Source organism: Miniopterus schreibersii, assembly GCF_964146895.1.
Source record: "Miniopterus schreibersii genome assembly, chromosome: 1".
NCBI classification, from domain to species: Eukaryota; Metazoa; Chordata; class Mammalia; order Chiroptera; family Miniopteridae; genus Miniopterus; species Miniopterus schreibersii.
In genome coordinates this window covers 46,726,443-46,753,798 of record NC_138101.1, presented here as the reverse complement: position 1 = coordinate 46,753,798, position 27,356 = coordinate 46,726,443, and the positions used below count along the sequence as shown (strand labels likewise).

General features: G+C 36.7%; 1 protein-coding gene across 1 annotated transcript in view; it reads right to left on the bottom strand.

Annotated features, from left to right (window-relative positions):
- Positions 1–502: 502 nt before the first annotated feature.
- CFAP299 (cilia and flagella associated protein 299) overlaps positions 503–27,356 on the bottom strand; it is a 447,103-nt gene continuing 420,249 nt past the window's right edge. The window contains exons 5-6 of the mRNA XM_081161111.1: positions 14,648–14,777; positions 503–752 (exon numbers count right to left, since the gene is read on the bottom strand). Of these exons, the coding sequence (XP_081017237.1) occupies positions 657–752; positions 14,648–14,777 (226 nt within the window). The 3' untranslated portion in view covers positions 503–656. The remainder of the gene's footprint in view (positions 753–14,647; positions 14,778–27,356) is intronic.

Below are 27,356 nucleotides of genomic sequence, written 5' to 3'. Positions count from 1 at the left end.
TACATTAGGAAAATGTGCTCTTTTCTCTTATGAAGTCCTTGTCTCTCTGCAATCTTCTGGTTTCCTTTAGATTTCTTTTTTCTCAGCTTCCATGTCCAGGTACTAAAACACATCTAACACTTTCATTTTATACATCATCTCATGGGATATTTCAGATTTCATTTACTCATTTACTGTTATTGAAAACCCTGTATTTATATTTCTTTGTGTCTGTCCCAGTGTATGACCCTTCCTTATCAATATTCAATGATTTTATGCCACATGGCATAAGGTTTGGTCCATTAAATTTGGCAATAGTTGGACCTGAAATGTTTTTATTTTGGAAAATATGAGCTACAAAATGTGTCACTAATTACTGTATCCTTGAAGTAGCTACAAGAATTTCTCCCATGAAGTGTTGCAATCAGTCTCAGTGCTCAGGAAAAAAAAAAATTAGAAAAACCTCAAAATATGTTAACAGGCTATCTGTACAATAAAAAAAAACAACAAAAAAAAAACAGTTGAGGTTACAGTTTCCTTTCTAATTTCTTTATTAACTTTTAATATTCTAAATTGCCTTCCAGCTATAGGGCTTATTTATTATTCTAATTTGTTTCTGGTTACAGGTTTCATTCAAATTTAGCAAACAATTAGGGAACCATCTAACATGTTGGTAGTTAAGTCTTTCTTCTGGAAATGTGGTCATAAATTACAGCTTGTATGTAGAGTTCTGTCTGGATAGGAATTCTAGTAGAGTTGTCACCTGGTTGAGCCTAAAATACATAAATCATATTGTTAGTCAGTCCAGACCAGACAAATACTTGGTATTAAATACATTTTCTTGTTTCAGTATTATAGCAAACAGACCTAAAAAGGCTGTGGCAATGGAGACCTTTCCATGTTTCCCCCCAGATTCATTTTCTGAGGATTGGTGATAATTCCAATCAGGAGCTTTCAGGCCCTGGGTTGTGACATTGCTGAAAACATCTAGGATCAAAGCAGTGTCCCAGGCTCATGGTTGTCTAGACTCTGCTGAACGACATGGGTCACTAATTCTGCAGAATTCCCAGGAAGAGCTTTGCAAACACATGTGATCACAGGTTAACAAATAAAAAAGAATCCTATTTTGATTTCAAGTAATAAAAATGTCTCAAGTTTGGAATTGATTCAGACTCATAGAAGTAACCTGTCCATAGTGGATTTCATGAAAAGCTCCTTATCACTTTAAAAACCATTGATATGCTTTTTCTCCCCTTCAAATTATAATCTGTGAAAAAAGATCTGTTCCTTCTACATTGATTCAGGATAGTCTGTCATACTTAAGGCCTCAGAGGGAGCTCCTGTGGAAACAAATATTCACTGGTGTGGTATTGATAAGACAGAAGAGAGAGGTACTAAAAGAGTTAGTATCTACAACTGGAAAATTATTAGTCATTGGGCCTTTGCTATATTGGATGCACAAGAGAATAATCTTACTTGCTTTCTCTTCTCTGTCAAAAGAGATGGTAAGAAATTTAGATAATATATTAGATGCACCTTTTATTAAATAAGTCAGTAAAATTGTAAAGACTTTGAAATGGGTTAAACAAAAAGAGTGAGTGTCCTGAGTGGCTCACCCATCCAAGTCTTTTCTGCCTTTCACAGTTTTTGTGTTATTTTCCAACTCTTTAAGTTGTAGAAAACTGACAATAAGGCAAAATATTCTTGTCTGCAAAGATGCAAATGAATTATGCCTACTGGAATGCAATTAATTATTGCTCTGTATTGGGACCTGCTTTGCAACTATTTGTAAGTTAATTTCAAATTTTTTATTCTTCATACGTGTTATGTTTTTTGAATTCTCCTTTGAAATATTTGTAATATCTTACTGGTTCTCTCCATAATTAATAAATTAAATAGAATCTTTGGCATATTCATTTTATATCTGTATGAGAATCAAAATTACATCCTTTTAAGAGAAATTATCTTGCAAACATTTTGGAAGCTCCACTGTGATGCCCAATGGATTCTCCGATAGCTCCGTAGCCTGTGTTGCTGGGGGAGTGTTGCACCTCGTGGATGACTTCAGCCTAGGCATTTCTTTTCTTGAGTCCAAGAGGTAAATTCCCAGGAGCAACAGAACTTCTGCTTTACTGATCCTCTGATTCTTTACATATTTTCCTTTTTACTATTTTTGTGTTTTGTTTTTGGAACTTTTATAATCGATAAATTATTCCCCATTGGTGACAGCAATGATTTGGAATTTGCTTTTATGGCCTAACCTTTGTGTTCTCTGTAAAGGAATTAATACGTTATAGAGATTTATTCTTTCTTGGGTGAGAGACAACAGAGAATATGATTTGTTAGTGTTTTCTTTTCTTTGTTTATTTGTCTACTTGTCTATGGGAGCTCAAATTATGAATCTCGGTGCCCACTAGGAAAGAGAACAACTTTTTGCCAAATGGAGTGTTAAATATTTGTGTTGACTTTTGACCAGCGGCTAATGTTTAGATCTGAAGCCATAAGCTCTCTGTGTGACCTTCTCTGTCTCTGTCTCTGTCTCTGTCTCTGTCTCTGTCTCTGTCTCTGTCTCTGTCTCTGTCTCTGTCTCTGTGTGTGGACATTTCCAGGCCTTTTTTTGTTTTGTTGTTTCTCAGAATCCTTGTACAATCTTGGGACTTACCAAGGACCCTACAGAACATGTGGTACAACAACCAATATGATAGCCAAAGGTTTTCTACCTTTTATACATAGAATACTTAAAATTTAATGGGGGGAAAAAAACACCGTAGAAAAGTGTGTAGAGGACAATAATTACAGAAGAAGAAATACCATATACTAACATGCATATGAAAGAAATGTTTATCCCTAATAGTATTAAACATGCAAATTAAAGTGATGCCAAATAAATTTGGACTATAAAGTGAACAACATTCAAAAAGTATGCACAGTAAGTTGGGCATGGTGAACAGGCAGTCTTATTTCAAATTGTAAATTGATATGGTGTGACTGCAAAGTAACTTGACAATATCTTTCTAAAGTTTATATCTTCTAGCTGAGCAATTTATATTTTAGGAATTCACCTTAAAGAAAAAAAACCCTGAAACTTGGTTATAGAGAGTTATTTAAACTTGGACAGAAAAACAAAACCAACCTAAATATCCATCAATTGGAAATTCTCATATAAATTATGGTTACTTCCTAGGATAGAGTATTATTTACACTGTTATACAGCTAACTTTTCTCCCTGAATAGTACATACTAAACACCTATTCTTAGTATTATACCAACTTTAGTAAATACAGCTTGAACTCATTTTTATTTATTTATTTAAAAAAAAATTTTTTTTTACTATATCTTTATTGATTTCAGAGAGAGGAAAGGCAAGGGAGAGAGAGAGAGAAACATCAATGATGAGAGAGTCATTGATCGAGCCCACAACACGGGCATGTGCCCTGACCAGGAATTGAACCCTGATCGACGCTCAACCTAGGTCGATGCTCAATCACTGAGCCACGCCCGGCCGGGCTTGAACTCATTTTTAAAATTGCTGCAGACTATTTCTCTGTGTGGATGTATCATAATTTACTTTATCATTGCCCGCTCATGGACATATAGATAATTTCCAGGTTTTAACTACTGCAATGAAAAATGACATCCTTTTAGAACTTTCATTGTTTCCAAGTTGATAGACTACCAAGAACCAATATTCATTCATTGAATACCTGGTTCAGTGGCACATTAAACAAATTCTTCCATTTAATCTTCACAACAGCCTTTCATAAAATGGTTGTTTTTACAGATTTTACAGATGAGAAGTGGAGAAGTGTTCAGAGGGGTTCAGGAATTTCTTTAATCACAAAACCCCTAAGATCTATTTAACTCGAATTCATTTTACCTACTGTCCCTCTTAACCAGCTTTTCTCTGCCTGAGTCCTGGTGGCTATTTTGACCCTTTGTTCCTTGGCCTGTTGCTCTTCTAGCCCCTTCCAGCTGCTCCCAGGTATTTTAGGGAGTCCTCAGGTCTTCAGTTCTACAGTGGAATTCATTAAGAGATTTAAGCATGACTTTGAATGTCCTAAAACATTGTTATGCTACTCTGTGTGCATTTTTTTTTTTTTTAGCAAATCCATGAAACATCAGATTTTTTAAAGCAAGCTGTATTTTCCAAAAGGTTAAGATCCTACCCTCCGGCACAGCTGCATGTGCTCATGAGGTAGTTTTCTGGGCTCCCAAGTTGGTACTGCCACTGTTTGTTTTATTGTGATTTTTTGCTACAGCTATTTGAGGCAATATACATTGCTGAGGCCACCAAGGTTTATACTGAAGATATACAGCCACCAGTAACCACTTAAACGTTGTCAACATGAGATTTTCCTCTCTTGCCGCTGGCCTTGATCACTGATCATGTTATGACGTTCCGTGTTCCAGTGCCCTTCGATATCCCTCCCCTTGCTTTGGGATTTCAGTGTCTTAGAAAATGTAAGCATCTTCTGGGGCGGTGAATGGTGAGGAAGGAATCATGGGAGAGGACTTCTTGGTCAACTGTCAAGGCCCAGGAGAAATGACCCTCTCTCCTCTCTTTGAATTAGAAAGAATCCCTTTACTCTGGTCTTGCACGTGCAGTGACTCCCTGCTGACTCCTGTGTTTTTTTTAGTGTCTGCTTCTTTGTCATTAGTTATTAGGTCTTTGGAGTCATGGAGGAAACAATTATTTTGTGTTTTTTAATCTTCAATTTTTTTCTTTTAATTAAATTTATTGGGTAACAATGTTAATAACATTATACAAGCTTCAGGTGTACAACTTTATAATTCAACATTTGTATGCACCATTGTTCTTATTCAGTCATTTCATCCAGCTAGGAAACGAGCCTTCCGTTGTCTTCCATTCTCCTTGTTCTGATCTGTGCTGAAAATTCACATGGAAAAACGAGCTTGAATTGGGGCTACCCTCTCTTCCTCAGATTCTTCCATCCTCATTTCCCTGGGCTGTACTGGTCCCTTTTAGCTTTGGCATAATGTTTGATTAGGTTGCCCTTCTAATTAGAAGCATAAAGCAGTAATTTTTCTCTGTCATGAACATATTATTGAAATATGTACTTTCCTTTTTACTGCAGAGATTCAACTTGGATGGTGAAGGGTTATCATTTATACTCTTTATTACCAAACATTGACATACATGAAATAATTCAAACTTACATATTTAATTATTTTCCTTCCTCCAGCTCACCTTTCGGGTGCCACACTTCATATACGAGCTCCCACATTGGACACTTAACAGCAATGTACTTATCTCTAGGGATTGTTCCATACGACTGCGTATAAAATTAAAATCAGTTTTCCAGGTCAGGAGGAGGGCATAGCATTTAAGGTTTAGGAGTTTTAATTCATAAAAGCCAAGCTCTGTTATGTAATTGTTGATGTACTCCTGGAGGCCATTGACTTGAGCAGCAGTTAGCTGAGTAAATACTTCATTTACATGCGGTGGGCTTTCAGTTCAGGTATCCCAGGTGATTGCCCAGGGGAGAAAATGTTTAAAAGCTTCTTAGCATGTGGGTGTTTTAGGACTATAATCAACCAAACATTCAGTAATTTGGGCAGCAAAACCAGAAAGTTGGCAAGGCCTCTGCTTTCTTAATAACTGTGACTATGGCCCAGTTAAAGAGCAATGTTTACGAGGGTCTTGGAGGAAAACCCAGGAGCCAAAAAAATGGTGTTGGTGACTCAGTTGAGTGTCCCCTTCCATTCTGCGTGGCGTTTGAGGGGACCCTCTTGGAGACTTTGAAGAAACTATAGCCTTGTTAAAACTTATTCTATTCAGTGTGAGTTTTGTTTGTTTGCTTTTTAACAATGTCCAGTAGGAAACATACCTGGGCCCCGTATAAAGACAGATTATAAAGCTGAGGGCCTTCGCTGGGAGGGTGGGGCTGCAGGAGGGTAAATCCGAGCCATCTGCGGAGAGCATGGAGGACTGCTACGGCCCGGTGTTGAGAAGCGCAGCTTCAGGGCCGTGACAGGCTCCATCTGATTTTAATGTCCACATGGCAAGGGAAATCAAGACCAGTCAATGAACTGGGTGGCAGCATTAAGGAGGCAATTAACACCTTCCCTACTAATAGTAACAAATGCTCTGGTGAGGGCCGCTTGGGACGAACATAACAGAGGCAGGAGAGAGGAGCTAAAAGAAGGTACTACTGGAATCTTCCTCTAAATGAACCCCAACCCCAAACAAAAACATGTGTTTTTATTGGTAGAAGTTATTTTTAATTTTGAAATCTTGTTCACCTAGATATTCTTTTGCTCATAGAAAAAGAAAGTAGAATTTGGCAGGCTTTTTTCCCCATCTGAGTAATATATAATAATGTTATAAATTTATTAAAAAATAATAAAATAATTGGATCTTTCATTTACCATGGACCTACATATTGCAGTTGCTCTGGACACGCAGAATCAGTGCTCCAATGTCCAGTGAAGAACCCCCAGGGTTAATTTAATTACCAAGGAGAGCAAAGCACCAGAGTCAATTACTCTAATTTTCAGCTAAAAATAGCGTTAGCTCTACATATGTTTCTAGTGCCTAAGATTCTAAAATATTTTCAAGTTAACCTCAAGAGTTTCCAGGGTTATTTTTGGCTTTCCTATTCACTGCTTTAGCAAATATTTAATATTCAATTTATTCACTCCCCAGATGTTTATTGAGCACCTACCATATGCTAGCTCCAGAGATAGTAAGGGGACCAGAAAGGGTTTCCGCCCCACACTGCAGTTTATGCTTTCCAAGTCTCTGTCACGTAGATTGTTTCATTTGAGCCTCTGGGCAAGCCTACCCAATCAAGTGATTTTGGATGAGGCCGTGATATCCAGAATGGGTACCACCAGCCTCACTCCATAATGATCCAAATGAGTGGGGGAAACTAGCAGCAATTTATCAGCGGAGGTGTCCAGTGCGGTGGGTCACATTACTGAGGAGGTAGAGGTTATCCAGAAGTCTTTGGCATGTGATCTGTTCTTTCTAGTCTATTTGTGCTGTCTCAGGAATGTGTAATTTAGACTACCTAAAATTAAGATTGTTGAATTAAAACTTGTTTTAGAAGAACAAAGTTTGAATAGTTTATGGACATACAGTAGGTGAAGCAACAGCTAATAAAATATAATGAACTTATATGCATACATGCATAACTCATGGACAGACAATAGTGTGGGCTAAACAGGTTCTATTCAATAATTGGTGTTGGGAAATTGGACAGATACATGCAAAAAAAAAAAAAAAAAAAAGAAACTAGACCACCTTCTTACAACACACACAAGAATAAACTAAAAATGGATTAAAGACTTAAATGTTAGACTTGAAACCATAAAAATTCTAAAAGAAAACATAGGCAGTAAAATCTCAGATATTTTTCCTAGCAATATTTTTTCTGATATATCTCCTTGGGCAAGGGAAACAAAAGAAAAAATAAACAAATAGGACTACATCAAAGTAAAAAGTTTTCTCACAGCAAAGGGAATCATCAACAAAATGAAAAGACAATCCACTGAATAGCAGAACATATTCACTGATACATTTGATAAGGGCTTAATATCCAAAATTTATAAAGAACTCGTAAAACTCAACACCAAAAAATCAAGCAATCCAATTAAAAAATGGGCAAAAGACCTGAATAGACACTTTTCCAAAGAGGAATACAGATGACCAATAGACATATGAAAATATGCTCAACATCACTAATCATCAGAGAGATGCAAATTAAAACCACCATGAGATATGACCCCACACCTATCAGAATGGCTCCATCAACAAATCAACAAAAAAGTAGTGGCAGGGATGTGAAGAAAAGGGAACACTTGTGCACTGCTGGTGGGAATGCAGATTGGTGCAGTCACTGTGAAAACAGTATGGAGTTACCTCAAAAAATTAAAATGGAGCTGCTTTATGAGCCAGAGATTCCACTTCTGGAATTTATCCCAAGAAACATGAAACACTAATTCAAAAGAATATATGCACCCCTATGTTCATTGCAGCGTTATTTATAATAGCCAAGATTTGGAAGTAGCCAAAGTGTCCAGCAGTAGAGGTATGGATAAAAAGTTGTGGTACATTTACCCAATGGAATACTACTCTGCTGTAAAAACGAAGAAAATTTTACCCTTTGGGACAGCATGGATGGACCTGGAGAACATTATGCTAAATGAAATAAGCCAGGCAGAGAGAGGCAAGTACCATACAATTTCATTCATATGTGGATTTAATGAACAAATTGAACTAACAAGCAAAATAGAGACAGACTCATAGATGGAGAGCAGGCAGACAGTTCTGTGGTGTGGGGAGGTGTTGGGGGGTGAAGAGATTGAGTGAAAAAGAAAAAAAGAGAAAGAACTCAAGGACACAGGCGACAGTGTGGTGACTGCAGTGGAGAGGGGCCTGGGTGGAGGTGGAAGACGTTCTATGGGGAATAAACGGTGAGGAAAACAAAATGTAGCCCATTAAACACTAAACAAAGTTGCAAAAAGCAGACTCTGTCCTATAGAATTTTATTTTTCATACAATTGATTTTCTTTTGTGTACCAATGAAATTTAGCCAGCAAAAAATAACATCACTTCCCTTCAAAATGCCTTATGCATTTTCATACTTAGAAATTTTGATTCTAAGTCATGGCACAAATGGTACCGATTCACACTGAACTATGTAGAATGGAAGAAACTCATTTTTTTGGCTTCCACAGTTTGAGTTCAATTTTCTTTCAAAACTTCTCTGCCATTACTTCCTTCTGAACTTTGGCCTCAACCCTGGTTGCACATTAAAATCACGTGGGGAGCTTTTAAAAAGTACAGATGCCCAGGCCTTCCACCCAGACCAATTCAACCAGAATCTTTGGAGGTGAGGCCAGGCTTCATATATTCTAAAGCTTCCTGGGCGATTCTGATGTCAGGCCTGTCCTCTCCCTGCCCATGTGGCCCCAGGCTCTGTGCTTCCTTTATATGTGATATTCCTTCCTACTAGAATACCTCTTTCGGCCCAGTCCTTATGTCCTCACCGTACCCATCCATCAAAATTCGCTTCAGATGAGATCTCCTCCATTAACTAATTTTTTAATGCCTGAGGTCAAACGTAAGTTCTTTCTCCTCAATTTGTACAGAGCCTGCTCTGTCCTCTCAGGTCACTTTCTAGATTGTCATTTCTGTGCATAGTCTATTTCCCCACCCACCACCCACCAATTGACCTGTAAACTTTTTAGAAGAAACCCCTTTCTGATTCACTTGTTATACCTCACACTGTGCAGTAGGTGCTCAATAAACATCAAAAGAGGAAGAAGAGGTGGAAGGCAGGATGAAATGCTGACAGATGCACTGACACCCATCCAGCTCACCTTCTCCATACTCCTCCAGCACCAGTCTCCCATTCCCTGCAGACCCTCTTTTCTGAGGGCTGGGATGAAGTGAGATGTCTTAACCACTTTTTCTAGATAAGTATGCATTATGTAAGCTTGGCCTCTACCTGAATTGGGGAGTTGAAATATTAAAAACATCAACTCAGAAACTTGCTCATTACAACAGGACCCCTAGTTCTAGTCCTCTTTGTTCTCTGCTTGAATTATTACGCTCCCATGCTCCCCAGGTTTCCCTCCCCAGTCTGTCCTAATCTACACCTTCTCATTCCTTAAAACATACCTTTTATCCTGTGATTTCCTAGCACAAGAGCCTTGGCAGATCTGTCCATTTCCTATCAAGTTCAGTCCAAGATCCTCATCAGTGCTGCATTAAAGGCTCTTCATGACCTGTCTGCACTTAATTCCCACTCCCCTCTTCCCCAAGCCAACACAGCAGCCAAACTGAACTATTTAGGTGCTGCTTTGTCTGTCACTGTCTTCAGCCTTATCTTTGCTAGTAGGTTTCATTCCTGGTATTGGTCACCTCTTCGTCTCTGTGAGTTCAATATCTAATCATTCTTCAAATCCAGTTAAAAGATCACCTCCTCTATTATCACCTAACATATTCCCAATGCAGTCCCCTCACCATCCCCTCTCCACAGGCTCCTGCCCCAGATCATAAAACATCTCTTCTTTCACTGAATTCCCAAAGCTCTTCTTTCTTTTACAAAATAATCATTTTCTGCCTTATACTGTAGTTATGTTTTTTACATGCCTGTTTCCCTAAAACTACTTTAAGTACTGAAAGGGCAAGGGCTGAAATCTTGCTCATCCTATATCCCCTGTGGTGCCTCATAATATTTAAGTTTAAGCTCCATTGCTAGTTTCTACTAATATTGAACTCTATGACCCTGAGCACACCATTTAACCTGTTTGAGTCAATCTGTTCATAAAAGAAAACACAAAGTTCTCATTCAACAGTCTTAATTTGAGATGGTTTAAATTACACATTTCTGGAGCTGCACAAGAAGACTTGAAAGCACATACCAAAACAAAGATTTCGGCATGACCTCTACAAAACTTACAATGATGGCTGCTCTGGCGAAATGTTTCTACTGGTGAATTCTTGCAATTATTTTTTCCTGGCTTACGTGAGTCACTATAGAGTGGGGTGGCTGTGGCCTCTCTGGCTATCACTGCTACATCAGGTATCAGTGGCATAATCCACTCCTCAGCTTTCAATTACTGTATCATTACTGTGCGTTAGCAGGGAATCACTCATTCAATCATTTATTCCATGAATATTTATTGAGTATGCATTAACCAGGCATTTTTCCAGGTGATGGGCTCTCAATTTTAGTGCATGTAAGAGGAAAAGAAAGAACACCTTGCGTAACCAAGGAGGATTTTTTCAATTTTAACTATTCTATACAACCTCTCTCCCTCGTTAGTATATTATGAAGATTTAGACCACCTATGTTATGCTAAGACTCAAAGCAAACTTTCCCGTTATTAATGTTTCCTAAACTCAAAAAAAAAAGGCTATTTTTTTTTTGTTTGTCCAGATAATGTAGGGCAGCTAGTGCAAAGTGCTTCCACTCAATCCTTCTAAAGATAATACACTGGAAACATTTTGGTGGGTGTGAATCACTCTAACGAGCATTCTTAACTCAAAAATAGAAACTTGCCTTATTTGTTCCAGATGTTATACAGCTGCAGGGAAGTTAAAGCCAGTGGTCCTGTTTTGAATGCAACCAAACTCTTATTGCATTTGGAATTTTTTTAACCAATGAACACATATTACTTGTTCTAAGACCTGCACAATTTTCTTTTTTTCCACTGTTACCATTCACAAACAACTATGTTTCCTGGGAACTGCACTTCAGAATTAATGAGTCTACATCTGTGTTGTACAAAGGAAACACATCCTGTTTATCACTGTTTCTACCTTTCATTTATCTTGATCTCTTTAATTTTTTCTATATAGTAGCAGTAAATAATTAGAAACTCAAATTATTTATTATTTTTGCTTGAATTTTTAAAAATTGAATTTATTGGGGTGACACTTGCTAATAAAATTATATAGGTTTCAGGTGTACAATTCTATAACACATCATCTGTATATTGCATTGTATGTTCACCACCCCAAGTCAAGTCTCCTTCCATCACCATTTACCCCACTTTCCCCTTTTCTATCTCCCTCCACCCCCCCTTTTCTCTCTGGCGATCACCATACTATTGTCTGTGTCTAGGAGGTTTTTTGTTTTTGTTTTTTTTGCTTAATCCCTTCACCTTTTTCACCCAGGCCCCCCAAGGCCCCTCCCTTCTGACAACTGTCAGTTTGTTCTCTATATTCATGAGTCTGGTTCTATTTTGTTTGTTTATTTTGTTCATTAGATTCCACATATAAGTGAAATCGTATGGTACTTGACCTCTTTAATTTTAAGCATAAAAATATTTCAAAGAGAATATCTGAAGAAAAGGAAAAGGAGAGTTGAACTGTATTGTTCTTACAATATTTTAGAGCACCTTAACTGCGAAGTTATAAGAAGGTGTGTATCTTAGGAAGAATTTCAAGCAAAATTATTGAGAAAAATATTGAATTTAAAAATGTAATTCTTATCATTGTGCACTAGTAGTTTTAAAAACTTGATATTTTAGCTAATTTATGATTTTCTTGTAGGTCTGTACAAGATGCTATGTAGATGCATAAAATACAAAAGGATCATGGCTCTTTGAAGAAAGTGAAGAGTTAAAAAATTATGTAGGAAATATACATGTTAATTTTACATATAACCATAAAAATTAGAATATATACATTATATTTTGTTTGAGAACACTTATGTTTGAGAACAGAGTTTCAAATCTCTTGAGATTACTGTCTTTTTTATGGAGAAGATTTTCTCAACTTGTGGTTCAAGGACAATCTGCAGCAGAATCACACTGGCTGCTTAGGAGCCCAGTTGAGTCAGAATCTCTGTGAATTGGGCCTGGGGCTGCAGAGGGACCCCAGAGATCAGAAAACAATAACAGCAACACTTTCATCTTCCAGTTGTGAACATTAAGGCCCAGGGAGGTTAAATCAATTTCCCACGGCCATGCTGCCAGTTAAAGTAAGACCTAGAATTTTGTTTACTGATGCTGAGACTAGCATTCTTTTCCAGTAAGTCACCTATTAATTGTTATTTTCAAAAGGTAAAATTTAAAGAAATATGTAAGTATCCAAATATTATCAGGTGTCCCACCCAATAATTCTCTACTCTTACCACTAATAAACGAAATCCTTGTTCTTTCCCTAGGATTTAGAAATACCTTTCCTTCAGACTCATGAATCTGAATTATAATAAAAATCTTCCAGAAATAAAGAGGAACATGCTACATTTCAGGAATTGTTGACTAAATCTTTGACATTTCGTGGTTGATTATTTTGGAAGTGAGTGTTTTAAAGTTATTTGAACCATGTTCAAGGAACAGTTGCATTCAATAACTATCCCACAAAGACACAGAAACTATAATTCATGACATACGTTCTTGAAGTATGTATGTGCCGTTAGTTAAAATAGAGACCTAAAATAGTTCAAGTGCGATGTCGTTCAAAACTGATTCACAAATTTGTTTCACACATCTTAATGAAGCTCTTAATAATTTTATATCTTTTTAATGTATATAGTTTAGCTTTGTAAAAGAAAAAGACTCTGTAAATGCTGTTTATTAAGTTTCCTGTACTTTGCCTCAACTGATAACATTTTGACACCCATTTTTGATAGTAAAGAGGCACCATTAGGGAGACAACATGCTGATAAACTTCCTTAATGTTAACAGATTTATAATAAATATGGCCCTAAAGATTTTCAGATCTAGTCCTTCATTTTACTAATGAGAAATGTGAGGCCAAATAAAAAAAAGAGTAATGCTCTTTTGAAGGAGATAGTGACAGAAACTGGTACCCAAACCTCTCCTTCCTTCCCCAGAAGTCCTGATCCCAGCTGAGCGTATGTCCATCTGAGTCAAGGTTACATTTTCCATTCTTCCGTGTAGCTAGATGTGGCCATCTGACTAAGCTTTTGCCATGGAACTTATGTGGACATTTGTGTGGTAGTTTTCAGGAAGATTCCTTAAAAGGGAGTGAGAGCTGGTCCTTTGCACCCCCTGAGTTCCCTCCATGAGTTCCATGTGGAATGTGGTTGTTTTGGCTGAAGATCTACTTTGCCCCAGGAGGATCAGGACCAGTCTGGCCCAGATGACTGTGGAACTGTCGTTCCAACTTTGGACTCAGAGTATCTACACTCACACATGGGAAAGAAAGAAGCTTCTGTTTAAGTCACTGTCTTGGGGTTTCTGATATTTGGAGCGGCTATCTGATAATAGACAATAACCCATTTCTTGTTGTAGAATTTCATTTATTCATTCTTTGAGCACATAGTTATTGAGCACTTTCTATGAGCAAGAAACTCTACTAAGTAGATATGAAACAAAAATAATTTTATTTTTTATTTTGAATTTCTAAAAAGTTTTGGAAAAGTTTTAGAACCAGATTCCTCTGTTCCTTGGTCCATCCTTGCCCCTATCCCAGGCATATCATGTAAGTTTTATTTCTTTCAAGATGAAGGAATGGTTTTCTTGACTTTGAATTTTAGACTGATGCAGTTATGTGAGTAACATATTTCAAATGTTAAAAAAGCCTAAGCAAATCAAGCACACATGACTTTTAAGTAAAGCTTTAAACTTCACCCCCAAATATATGACAAGTCATGATTAAAATTGTGATGCAAATACAGTCTTTGAAATATGTAAGATATAAATATTTATACTTAAACAAATTCAAACTATCATGAGATGAATACTTAAAATATTGAAATAAAATATCTTTTCTAAGTTCACATTTAGAAATACACTAAGGACCATGCTGTTTCAGTGTTAGTTACATATAAAAAGGGGTATTAGAACTCTGGGACATATGTGAGGTGAGAGTCTTCCTTCCTTAAATGACTCATCTCCACATTTAAAGCAAAAAGCGATCCGATCTGCAGAATCAGATCAAACAAATACATTGCCCACTGGCTCCCTGATCTCATTATGTTGGTAGGCATGGTGAAGTGTTCCCATTTGTGGGCTCTATTTAACCCCTCCCCTAGCCAAGCTCTTCTTTATTGATTTCTGATAATTTATTGTGTTTTTTTAAAGAATAGTACATGTTCTAAGTTTCAACATAGTTTTCATTTCTAGATTTAAAAATTTAAGACTGTCAAATATTCAATAAGATTTTGAATAATGGTAGAAATACAATAACATTTGGAGATAAATATAAAAGCAGACTTACTTTTGGGTCCACATTGAGAATTTTTCTGTCTCTTTTGTATTTGAAAAGCAAGCCTTCTGGATTATCAGCAATCACCTGATAATTGGGAGTTGAATTCCAAACAGCAATTTGACTGTCCCAGTTGTAAAAGCTATGAAAATAAATATTTATTAGAAATTCATATGTATCATATTAAATTGACAAATATATTTCAGAAAATATTTAGGAAGCTCAGTTTCAAGATAAGTGGATCACATCATAGTCTGTATAACCATGTAGATCACATGTGCTTAAAATTCTTGCAGAAGAGTTTAGGCTGGGTTATTCTCAAATCATTTACATAGTTCTCAAATCAGATACATATTTATGGATATTTTGCATGATTTCCTGGTTTGGACGCTCTAAGATCTAGGGTCTATTCCAGTACACTATTATATTCCCAGGAAGCCAAGAGGAAAATTGATGCAATTTAGAGCTATTTCTTCCAGCTTAGTCTCTTCAGGGTATTAAGAATATTCAGGTTATTAAGAGACTGTTTACCGGAAGAAAAGGCAAGCTAAGTCACCTCTTTTCATTCAAAACAAATTAATTCACTTCTTTCAGTTTCTATTTTTTCAATAATATATTTCCCAGCGAGTGAGGAAACAATTTGCATCTGATAGGTTACCGTCGGCCAGGCACCATGTGCTGTGTTGGACCACAACCCGTGTGAAGTTCTCATTTCACAGACAAGGCAAGTAGACTAGGGGAGGTCAAGTAGCATAGTTAAGGCCCTGAAACTAATATGCCATAAACTAATATTTCAACCCGGATCTGTGATTTTCAAAGTACACATGTACTCTTTCTAATGTTCAACATTGCCTGCAGTTAACGTGTTTGCTGTTGCTGTTGTCGATCTGTGGAAACTTTCTATTTTCACCATGCCTTGTTTTACACCTACTTGTCAAAAATGAGTATAATACTGTCATGTGAGTTGGAAGAATCCTCCAAATACTTACCTTACATGTCTTATTCCTGTTAACACATTTCTAATATTATGCTAATATATTCAATATTAACACATTCCTAGTATGTCTAATAGTAACCTCCTTCTGAGGTGTTTTGCCCTCTATTACGTCCCTTCTTCATTTTGAGAGGGTAGAGTTTTTGGATTAAATTCACTCAATTACATTGTTTCCTGAGGCATCAACTTTTGTGCTATTACCTAAAAGTGTAATGTTTACCCTCGAATTGTCAATCCTCAGAAGGGATTGGTTACACAGATCACATGTTTATGTCTTTAGAGGGCACATTCGTGGGCCTGTTCTCTCCCGCGCTCCTCTCCTCTTTCTACGCCCAGGACACGGCAGTGCCCGCCTCCCTGAGCCGCGAGCCAGGAAAGGCGGTTTTCTGACCATGCTTATCCGCTCAGTCCCGGAGAGTGCAGGGATGACTATGTGACTGGTGAACTGTGGAAAGGAGTTGACGCTCATGATTTTGGGGGTTTTCACTTTCGCCAGCCTTCATAAGTGAGATATATCACGGCAGGCCCAGCCTCCGGTGGGGAGAAGGCACAGAGCAGGCTATAGTGTCGGTGATAAATTCAAATCACTGCTGAAGGTATTAGGAGCCGGCTTGATTTTGCACCCAAGCTGGATTCTTGAATTCAGTTTAATCCATAACAAAGAATATCATTTGAACCCCCATTTTACTGGCTGTTCAGTTAGGGGTGCGCTAAATTGGAATAGGAAACATGGGTGTGATTCTAAACCTTACATGTAAGTCTCTCTAAATAATTATTTATGAGATGTATAGATATAAATAATCCCAGTAAAGTGCTTGAGTCACAGCTATGCTTGGAAGTGGCATGGCTTATATCAGACATTCCTATCTTGTTGCTCAGACCTCAGATTAAAAGCCTGTTAAAGTCCAAGCAGCCTGTGTGTGTGTGTGTGTGCGTGTGTGTGTGTGTGTGTTCATTACATAAAAAAGCTAATTTGCAGAGCACATGGTACTTTTGATTATGCAAATTGGATTGTTTATTGATACTTTCATTCTTCTGGTAGGGATGGGAAACAGATTTCATTTCAAAAGTCAATTCAAATAGCTAATAATTATCAGTATTAATAAAGATAACTAACATTTATTTAATAATTACCATGTGCTGGTTTCTGTTCTGAGCCTAATGAATCTATTATCTCATTTAATTTTATCATCAACCCCAGGAAGTAAGTATACAACTATCCCACTTCAGACATGCAGAGCTCAAGTGACCCTGAAGTGTGCTTGCAGATGAAAATGAGAGACTACATTTGAGAAGATACTAATAAGTGGACTTAATGGTTAAGAGAGAAGTCAATGAGAGGAGTATAGGATTTCTCTCCGATTTCTGGTTTGGATTCTTTAGTGATTGGATTTATTTGCTGGGATATGAAATAGAAGAGAAGGAACAGGTTGCAGGAGGTGAGAGGGGTGGGGTTCAGTTTTGGACATGTTGAAACTGAAATCCCTGTGAAATTTCCGAGACAATGAAAGCGAGGATCTCTGCGTTGTTTACTGCTCTCTTTCCAGTACCTCCTCTGAACCCATGCCTGACACATAGAAGATCATGAATGCATCTTAATTGAATAAATAGACAATGGATGAATTTCTGAACTTTAGAGAGGTTTTTAAGTTGAAGTAATAGATCTGGAAGTATCAGCGGTGCTTAAATTCAAAGAGGTGGCTGAGATGGACAAAGGAGAGCCTAGAGACAGGACGAAATCTGGGAGCACCGATTTTACAGGGATGGAAGAGGGATTAGCAAAAGGAGCAAAAAAACAGTGATCTAAAGCCTCACAAAACCCAGGAGAGAGTTATTTTGCTGTAAAACTGAAGAGAGGCGGATATATCCAGAAAGAGCACTTAAGAAAGGCAACAGAGCCAAATGCTGCATGAACGAGAGAAGGTAGGAAGAGTCCGTGACGTTTTGCACTTGGAAGGATGTTACAGGGACGGCAGTGGCAGTGGAGTGGCAGGGACAAAATTCAGGGTATAGGGAAGTCAAGGGGCGATGAGACAATATTATTGAATGAAAATAATTCCTTTAACAATTTAGCTGTGAAGAAAACAAGGACAGCTCTAGAGAGAGAGATGAAAAATTAAGGGACAGGTTTTTTTTTAAAAATTGAATAATGTCAAGTATATTTTCATAGTGTGAAGAGGCAAAGTAGAGAATACAGGACCCTAAAGAGGCAGGAGCTAGAAAAAGGGCTTTGTAATAAAACTTTATATATGAAATGTATTTAATATGAAACAGCACTATCTATTTCTTTATCTGTGTAGACTTATTCTGTTTTAGTAAGAGCTTTGCATATTACTTATTATCATTTCTCTTATATGGATGAGGAATCTGAAGTTGAGAGAAGATACTAAAGATTTTTAAGTTTACATTTAGTAAGTACTAGAATACAGTCTCAAACCCAGACTATAAAATATGAAACAAGTGCTCTGTAAATTTTAAAAATTTTATTGTGGTAAGATCACAACAGGAGATTGGACTTCTTAACAAAATTTTAAGTGTACAACACATTAGTATTGACTGTAGGTACTAATGTCGTACAGCAGATCTCTATGACTTGTTCATCTGGCTGAGCTGAAACTTTATGCCCATTCACTCCCTAATTTTCCCTCACCCCAGCCCCGGGTAACCACTATTCCACTCTTTGATTCTATGAATTTGACTATATTAGATACCTCATGTAAGTGAAATCAAACAATATTTGTTTTTCCATGATTGGCTTATTTCACTTTGCGTAATATCCTCAAGGTTCATCCATGTTGCCCCATATTGCAGAATTTCCGTCTTTGAAAGGCTGAATAAATGTTCCATTGTATGTGTACACCACATTTTCTTTATCCAGTCATCTGTCAATGGACACTTAGGTAATTTCCATATCTTGCCTACTGTGAATAATTTCTTGTAGGCCACATATAGTTGAGTGTGTTTTTAATATTATTTTTCATCCATCCAACTCAATGATTTTTGATTGAGGAGTTTAACCCATTTACACATAAAGTAATTATTGATAGGAAAGGATTTTACTCTTGGCTTTTTATTGTTTTCCATTAGCCTTGAAATTCTTTTGTCTGCCTTTCCCTCTCTTACTGTCTTCCTTTGTGTTTTGATTTTTTTACTGATATGGTTTGAATAATTTCTTATTCTTTTGTGTATGTGCCATAAGCAGTTTTTTGGTGGTTACGTGGGGGTTCACATAAAATATCTTACAGTTTTAACAATAAATTTTAAGCTGATAATAACTTAAATTCAATCACACACAACTTTACACTTTAACTTCTCCCCCATATAGTTTATGTTATTGTCACAATTTACATCTATCCGTACTATGTATCTTTTAATGTATTTTAGTTATAGTTATTTTAAAACTTTTGTCTTTTAACTTATAGTAGAATTAAAAGTGATTTACCCACTACATTACAGGAATACAATACTCTGTATTTGTTTAAATATTTACCTTTATCAATGAGTTTCATATTTTCTTATGCTACCATGTTTATCTTTAGCATCCTTTCATTTCAACTTAAAGAACTCCCTTTAGCATTTCTTGTAAGGCAAGTCTAGTAATGACAAACTCTCTCAGCTTTTCTGTTTTGGGAAATTATCTCTTCTTCATTTTTGAAGGACAATTTTGCTGAGTGTAGCATTCTTGGTTGGTAACTTTTCTTTCAGCACTGTGAATATATCACTCTACTCCTTTCTGGCCTGCAAGATTCTTCTAAAAATCTGCTTATTGTCTTATTAGTATGTCCTATGGATATGACAAATTACTTTTATCCTGTTTCTTTCAAAATTTTCCATTTGCCCTTGACTTTTGTGAATTTGATTATTATATGTCTTGATGTAGATTCTTTGGGGATTTATTGAAGTGGAATCCCATAAACTTCTTAGATCTGGATGTTCATTTCCTTTTTCAGATTTGGGAAGTTTTTGGCCATTATTTCTTTGAATAAGTTTTCTGGTCTTTTATCTCTCTCTTCTTCTGGGAATCCCATAATGTGTATATTGATCCCTTAATGATGTCCTATAGATCCCTTAAATTTTCTTCACTCTTTTTCATTCTGTTTTCTTTTTGTTCCTCTGACTTATTTCCAATGACCTGTCTTTGAGTTTACTGATCATTTCTTCTGCTTAATCTAGTCTGATATTGAGAACCTCTAGGGAATTTTTAGTTCAATTATTGCATTCTTTAGCTGCATGATTTCTGTTTTGTACTTTTAAATATTTTCTCTTTGCTGAATTTCTCACTTTGTCTATGCATTGTTTACTTGGCCTCAGTGAGCATCTTCACAACAGTTATTTTGAATTCTCTTTCAGGTAAATCATATTACTCCATTTCTTTTGGGTCAGTTTCTAGAGATTTATCTTATTCCTTTTTGGGGGAACATCTTTGCCCAATTCTTGATTTTCCTTACTCTCTGTGTTGAGGCCTGCATACTAGACAAAGCAGGCCACTCTCCCAGTCTTCACAGACTGGCGTCATACAGAAGACCTCTACTAATCAGCTTGGCAAGAGAGTTTGGGGGTCACTTCCAACTTTTACCCTCCCCAGGTAGAAGCAGGTTTCTATGGGTTTTCTCTGCTTGCTCTGTGATGAAGAGGTGGTAAAATCTATAATGTCTACCAGCCCATACCACTGTCTCCATTTTCCTTAGGTGAATAGACTATGCAAGACCCATCAGAGCTCTAAGACTGGCAGAATAGAAGCCAGGTCTCTGGGAAGCCTCCTCAGAAATGTTGGGGATCTGGATATACAAATCAACCCCTTCTTACCCTGGGAGGATCTGAGAGCTAGGAGGTTTCTTTTTTATCATAATGTGCTGTGCTAGGGATAGGGTGTCCAGCAAGATGGTTTCCCAAACTTTTCTACTAGCTTTGGTGAGGGTGGTTTTGCATTTGCCAGGGGTGTGCAGGAGCCTCTCAGTTAGTTTTTTGATTTCCCACAAAGGGAATGTGTCTGGGGATTGTTGCCAAATCTGTGTGTTTGTAGGGGGAAGGAGGGTCCATAGCATCTTACTTGGCTACTTGCTGATGTCATCAATACAAATGCTCCCCCCTTCCACCTCCTCTATTTCATAATTACTTTAAGTGGCCAAGTAATTGTCAATGCAGAATGGGTTAATGTATATTTCAAACTTAATTCCACTCCTTTTAAGCCACTTACATTCAGATCCTCACTCTAGATGTTGTCCTAACTCCTAACTCTATTGAATTTTTATTGCCTGCTAGCATTTGTTAGTTCATGTACATTATTGTGTTTGGCTTCATTGAGGCCTTGGGTTCCTTGGCTCACTCTTTCTATACTAATTTACAACTAACTTTTTTTTACTTCTTTACTTATCTGTCACTCACAAGATACTTGCCAGCAATTGCAAATTTCTTGTTCAGTTGACCTTCTTTATATTGAAAACTACCAGCTCTAGATCGATCCAAATGTTTGACTTCACTGTTCTTGCATATGATCTGTGAAAATTCTTGCTGAATTTAACATATTGTATAGCATTGATATAACTCTAAATTCCAATCTATAACTGCAGTTGTATTCCAGACATTGTAATTTTTTTCATGTTTTTAGTTATTTTTCTTTATCATTCATTACATTGTTCCAGCCTTCAATTCCTTCACTTTCCTCCTTACTCTCAGAAGATGATCTCACCTCTTACTTTAATAAGAAAATAAAAGACATTAAATGGGAACATGATCAACACCCTGTGCCATCACTAGCAAATTTATTTATATTGACAGTGTTCTCTACTTCCTTCCATTCAACTCAGAGGAATGTGCACCCCTCTTCCTTTCCAAGATAAAAATCATCTCCATGTGTGGTCTGAATTCCATCCCTTATTGCCTCTTTAGTTACTTCCAATAATTATCCAGAATTTCTCTAATATCATCAAACTCACCTCACCTCAAACCTTTTCCCAGAACTAATAAATAATTGTAAATCATCCCAACTAACCAAAGAGCAGAAAGAAAACGAGAGGAAAAAAAGAGAAAAGGAAAGGTGAAAGAGGAAGAAAGTAGAATAAGAATAAGGGGAAAGAAAAGAAAAATGTTTAAAAACTTACCAGGTTGTTATGTTTTTCTCTTAATACATATAATCAAACCCATCTTCTCTATACCAACCTACCCCACCCCTTCCTCTACCTCAGTTCTCTTGCCTGAGCTGCTGATTCACATCACCTGCTCAGTTGTACTTAAGGAGATAAACCATAAAACCCTAAATCTCAACATAACAAAAACTAAATTTTTCTCTCGTACCCTCTAAATTTATGTATCTTTGCTGGACTGTCTGTATCAATAAGTGGTACTCGAGAAATGTTTATTGACTTAGTAAATGATATATGCCCATCCCTACTATTATTATTTATGATCCAATTGATTCTATTATTTTTTGTTATTACATAATTAAAATAAAGAGGTAGCAAGAATAGTTATTTTTAAAGGAAATTAAGAGAACTTATCTGGAACATTGATTAGAAACTTAGGAAGTATAAATCCTGATGCAATGATTTCAATTTTCTCTTATCTAAAGTTCAGAGGTTGAACTACATATTGAAAAGAGTCTTTATAGTGCTAATATTTTATTATTGTAATAGTCTTTTTTGATTCAGTAAGTTTTCACATATTATTTTGATCTACATATGTGCTCACATCTTGAAAATACTTTTTTATAAATTGAAACATATTGTATTTATAATATATAGAAGGTAAGAGATAATTTTTATGAAATCATTTAAGGTTTTTGGAACAAAAGAACAATTTTTCATTTGCCCCCTACCATAAACACCCTAGAAATTGAGTATTTTAGTGCACAGGTATAAGAGTATATTTATATACAATATATACAAATAAGTTTGAATAACAAAATGAAATAAATATGTATAAAGTCTGTTCATTAAGTGATAATGGGGCCTCAATGTATGCTTTTGAAAACAATGATCTGTTCGTCATCTATTTTACATGATAATTCTTGGTACCAGAGAGAAAATTTTGATGACATCACAAGGCAACAGAGCTTTGGACCACCAGGGAGAGAAAATTTCAAAGTCATTGCCTCCAGAATATCTTGTTTACCCTAGCTTTGCTCAATATCTCCCTTCAAATGGGATGGAAAGGGCATATTATGGAAATTGTTAAAGCACAAAATACAATGTTGGCCATATATATATATATTTTAAGTGCACATAAAATACATTTAAAGGCAAGCTAAGGTCTTACAGGTCAATACAGAACAAAAATAATGATGGTAACAACTCCAGTATCCGGTATATAGAGCAGAGAGAAAAATTAAAATCCCCACCGTATGAACATGAAATTTGCTATCACAGAGAACACATCACTGAAAATGAAGCTGTTATCATCTAAGAGATTTTTCCTATGAATATAAACAACAGTTTATAATGATTAAGAAGGAGTTTTTGTTTCAAACTTCATCAATAATAGAACCTTTTTGAGTTTTATGCAGTTGGACCAGTAGGGATTTATAGTACCTAAAACTTGCACATAGTTATAAAGTTAAAACACATTCTATTTAAGAGAAAAAGAAAGAAGAAATATTTATAAAATATAATATTTAGGATAGAGAAATATTTATATGTAAAGGAAATCTGTAAAAACAGGTAACCTTCAAAACTTAGAAAACTAGATTCTATGAAATCAAAAGATTTTATTGAAAAATGAAAATTCAGGAGATCTTATCTCAATCATGTTAATTTAAGTGTTAAACATTATTGTCTTCCTTTTTATTTCTGTGTAGGCAGCCAGTAAGTAAGATGGTCTTATAATTTGATTGTCCAAACGAGGATCCTTTTGAGAAAGAAATGGGCTGCTAGTAAGAATTGTGCCGCAAGACAACACGAGTGAGCCCAGAGGATGCTGGGCAAACTGAGAGGTGTGGTCTCTACTCCTACAAATCATTTAAACACTGCTGATTTGACCAATGCTTGTGTAAAAATGTTTCCAAAGGTTTGCCATAGATTTGCCAAAAATATGATAAAGGTGTTTAAACAATGCTATGTTGATCTTTTTTATTTTATTTTATTGCTATGGAAAAATTCTATTATGTGGAATTGCAATTGTGGTATAGAGGCATGAAATTTAATCTAGAATAATAAATACTCCTATTCTTTTTCAATTTTTCAAGTAATATCAAAGCAGTAAAACATTCTATAATAACTAGTCTTCTGAAATATCATATTCCATGTAAAAATATATGTTTGATCAGTTATTTTGATTGGTAAGAATATGGAATCTAAAGTTAAGCATTTCCATAAGTTAGTTAACTTGGCTTCTATTCGTGGGTATATATTGTATCTCTACATGCAATCAGCTATTTAATAAATGCATATGCCAACTGGAGAAATACAGATCACTGTGTGGAACGGCCCACTGTAACTATTAAAATGATGGGAAACATTAAAAACCATAGCGACAGATAGAAGGGTCATTCAACTCAATTCAACACAATTTTGAGCATCTATTCTGTGCCAGGAATGGTCCTGCATATTTAACAATGAAAAGAAATAGTTCTTACCTTCAAGAAACTGATAGTTTGTGGGATGTCAAAAGTGCAAACAAAGGATTACAATACAATGTGAAAATAATACAATAGAAATTTATGTAAGGTGTTTTTGGACTGTAGGTGTTAAAAAAAGAATATATGTCTTAATGAAACATATTCTAATGAGATTTTCCTGATGGAAATATCAGGGCCAAGCATTGTAGAAGTTATATCATATAAGAACTGAAAAATGTACATACATCAATCAGTGTTAACCATTGTGAGAGGTTTTCAGTAGTACACCAGGAGATGAGGCAGAAGGTAAACTGCTGTGGGTTATTAAATATGAAACGTGATTCTTAGCTATCTCCTACCAAAATGGAGCAATTTTGGGTGTGCCTTTTCTTTGGAGCCAGAGTGGGCTCAGAATGAAGGACACAAGGAGAGCCAGTAAGGCTGCCTCTCCTAGCACTCTAAGGCACATGGATAGAAGGGAGAGTTCATTGCCAGCTGGCCATGAACTTCTGATTTTCACTTGAGTAAAAAGACAGATGGACACGTGTTTGGCATGTTCACCATGTCATGCGCTCTGAACCAAAAGTGTGGTGTCAAGTGGAGGGACTGATTGTGGGAGGCACTGAGGGAGAGGTGGGTGGAATATAATGCTTGGGATACTTGACTAATTCTAATAGGTCCTCAAGGGTAAAGGATAATGTAGCCCAATGGGTAGATTTCTTAAGTCACCACTAAGGAGCTCATTATTCAGAGGAACTTTCTTATAGGTAGAGATTCTGAGGAAGGAGTCCATACCTACTTCCATGCTCCTGCACTGTAAGCTGGCCTCCTCACTGGGGACCCTAGAGCCCTGGTGGGACAGTGGGAAAGAAGTAGGTGATAGTAACATATGTACCTATTACCAAGTCCTCCCCCAACCATGTTAGGACTATGGAGACAGATTTATAAGTGACACAAAGAGCTTTCTGACTGTTCAGTCAGAGCGAGTATTAGAAATATCCTGGATACCTCTCAGTTGCACATCATAGAGTGAGAACCTCAAGGACAAGCAAGAATGTCAGCAGTTAGTTCTATAGCAATTGGACTATGTGGCCATTTGTGGAAAAGGAACTGAAGAGGAAGCACTTGAGGAGATGAGACGGGTATCACAGAGAGCCCGACCTTACTCTCATTCTCTTCCTGCTACTATTGAAATAACTGCTGCTCATGTTATTTTGCATCGATGTAGTGCTTTATCATTTACAACTAGCTTTTACCTTTGGACTCTTGTTTAATGTCCAAAATAATCATGTGTGAGAGAGTATGTATGTATTTATTGTTATTATTAATTATTACTTTAAAGAAGAGAAGATTGAAGCTACAGAATATTCTATATATTATGTAGCCTAATCAGTATTCGACTATGATTTTCAGATTATTATTTCATTGCTTGTCTACTGTATGTCAGGTTTCTCAGGCTAGGCAAAATGTCCTATGTCCCATGAAAGCAGTAAATAGTCTCCTTTGAGAGCGAACCATAGGCAGAGGAAGGCAAGGAATAAACTCTGAACAGAAAACTTTCTGAGCCAAATTGTCCCTTTACAGTAAAACAGCAGCTACAAAGAAGGAGTCGTTTCAGCTCAGGGAGTGTATAGAGTGACCCCTCTCAAATTGGGCCTACTTTACCAGGTGCATTCGAGTAGGATTAGACACCTCTGAGCTTTGCTTGGGTTTACCAGGCCAGGTGTATGTGGGTGTGTGTTAAAACTCAAGATAATTTTCCTGGCCAAACCAGGGAGATGATTGAAATGAAGCCATTCTGGGCAGCCTCTTTGTGTTCTAGAGCCCCTTCTCGGCATGCTATGGATATTGTAATTAGTAGATTTTGTAGAAAAAATTACTTATGGTATCACCCAAGTGAGACATGGTGTGCTCTGAGAAGAACAGAACTGATGATATGGTTCAGCACATCTCTAAGTCCATGGTGTCATTCATGGCAATTTTGCTCAATTGTCTAAATTAAAGGCATGCTGCACATATTAGGCACCATGTCCTGTCCCTCCTCCCACATACTGGGTCAGCTGAGATGTTCTTTAGGCTTATTAACCCATGAGTAGCAACAAATTCTTCATTGTAATCATGATACTTTTCCATTACATCTGTGGGTACATTTCTAGAATTATAATTTCCCAGACATGACTATGTGATAAGGTAAGTATTTTCATTGAAAGAAATGTCAGTATATTAGGAAGAGAAAGTCATGGCATGTCTTAGGTCTTCGGGATCACACAGAGAAGTCTGGAAAAAAAAAATTGGGTTGTAGGTATGTTTTGAGGGAGTCTGGACACTCCTCCAGCCTCAGGTACTATAGCTGTGCCTTGAGGTAAAGTGGCTCTGAATTTATAGAAACTAAAAGAGATGTGCAATTTAGAGCCATATTGTAAACAAGTATTATGAAGTAAGGTTTAGGCAGCGCGGAGCTGTGATGGAGGAGCATAATGCTGGAGGAGATTTCTGGCTCTCCTGCCATACCTGGAGAGGTATCACCGGATTAGCAGTGAAACTCCAGGTCATTTAAGTACTTTTCTTAAGTGGAGAGGAACTTTGTATTTTCAAATATTGATATTATGTTTGTCCAGGAAATAGGATCATTTGGCAGTACAAGTAAGATGACTTTGAAAAGGTTGTGTAAGTTACAACTCTCTGGAAAAGGAAGGCACCTGAGCCTCTAGGTGGCTAGGTTTCAATAGGGACAACTTGTTGAAAGGGGGCTGGTTGGCTATTGGAAATGTTTTTGTGAGTTCATGTCTTTCAAAGGATAGTAACCAAGATTTACCCCCTTCAGAACAGGGGCAAAATTGAAAATATCTTCTGTGATCTCTACTCTCTAGTGTTGCATCCACAATTTGTTATGTTGTTTAACAAAAAAGACTTTGCTGATATAACCATGTTTACTAATTGTTTGACCTCAAATTGTGGAGAAAATCTTGCATTATCCATATTGACATAAGGGCACTTGAAAACAGAAAAAGAAGGCAAAAAAAAAAAAAAAATCAGAAAAAATTCAAAGCATGAGAAGAATTTCATGCATTCTTGCTGTCTTTAAGTTGGAGGGCCATGGGTACCTCAGTCCTATAACTATAAGGAACTGAATTCTGCTAACAATCTAAACGGGCTTGGGAGTGGATTCTTCCATG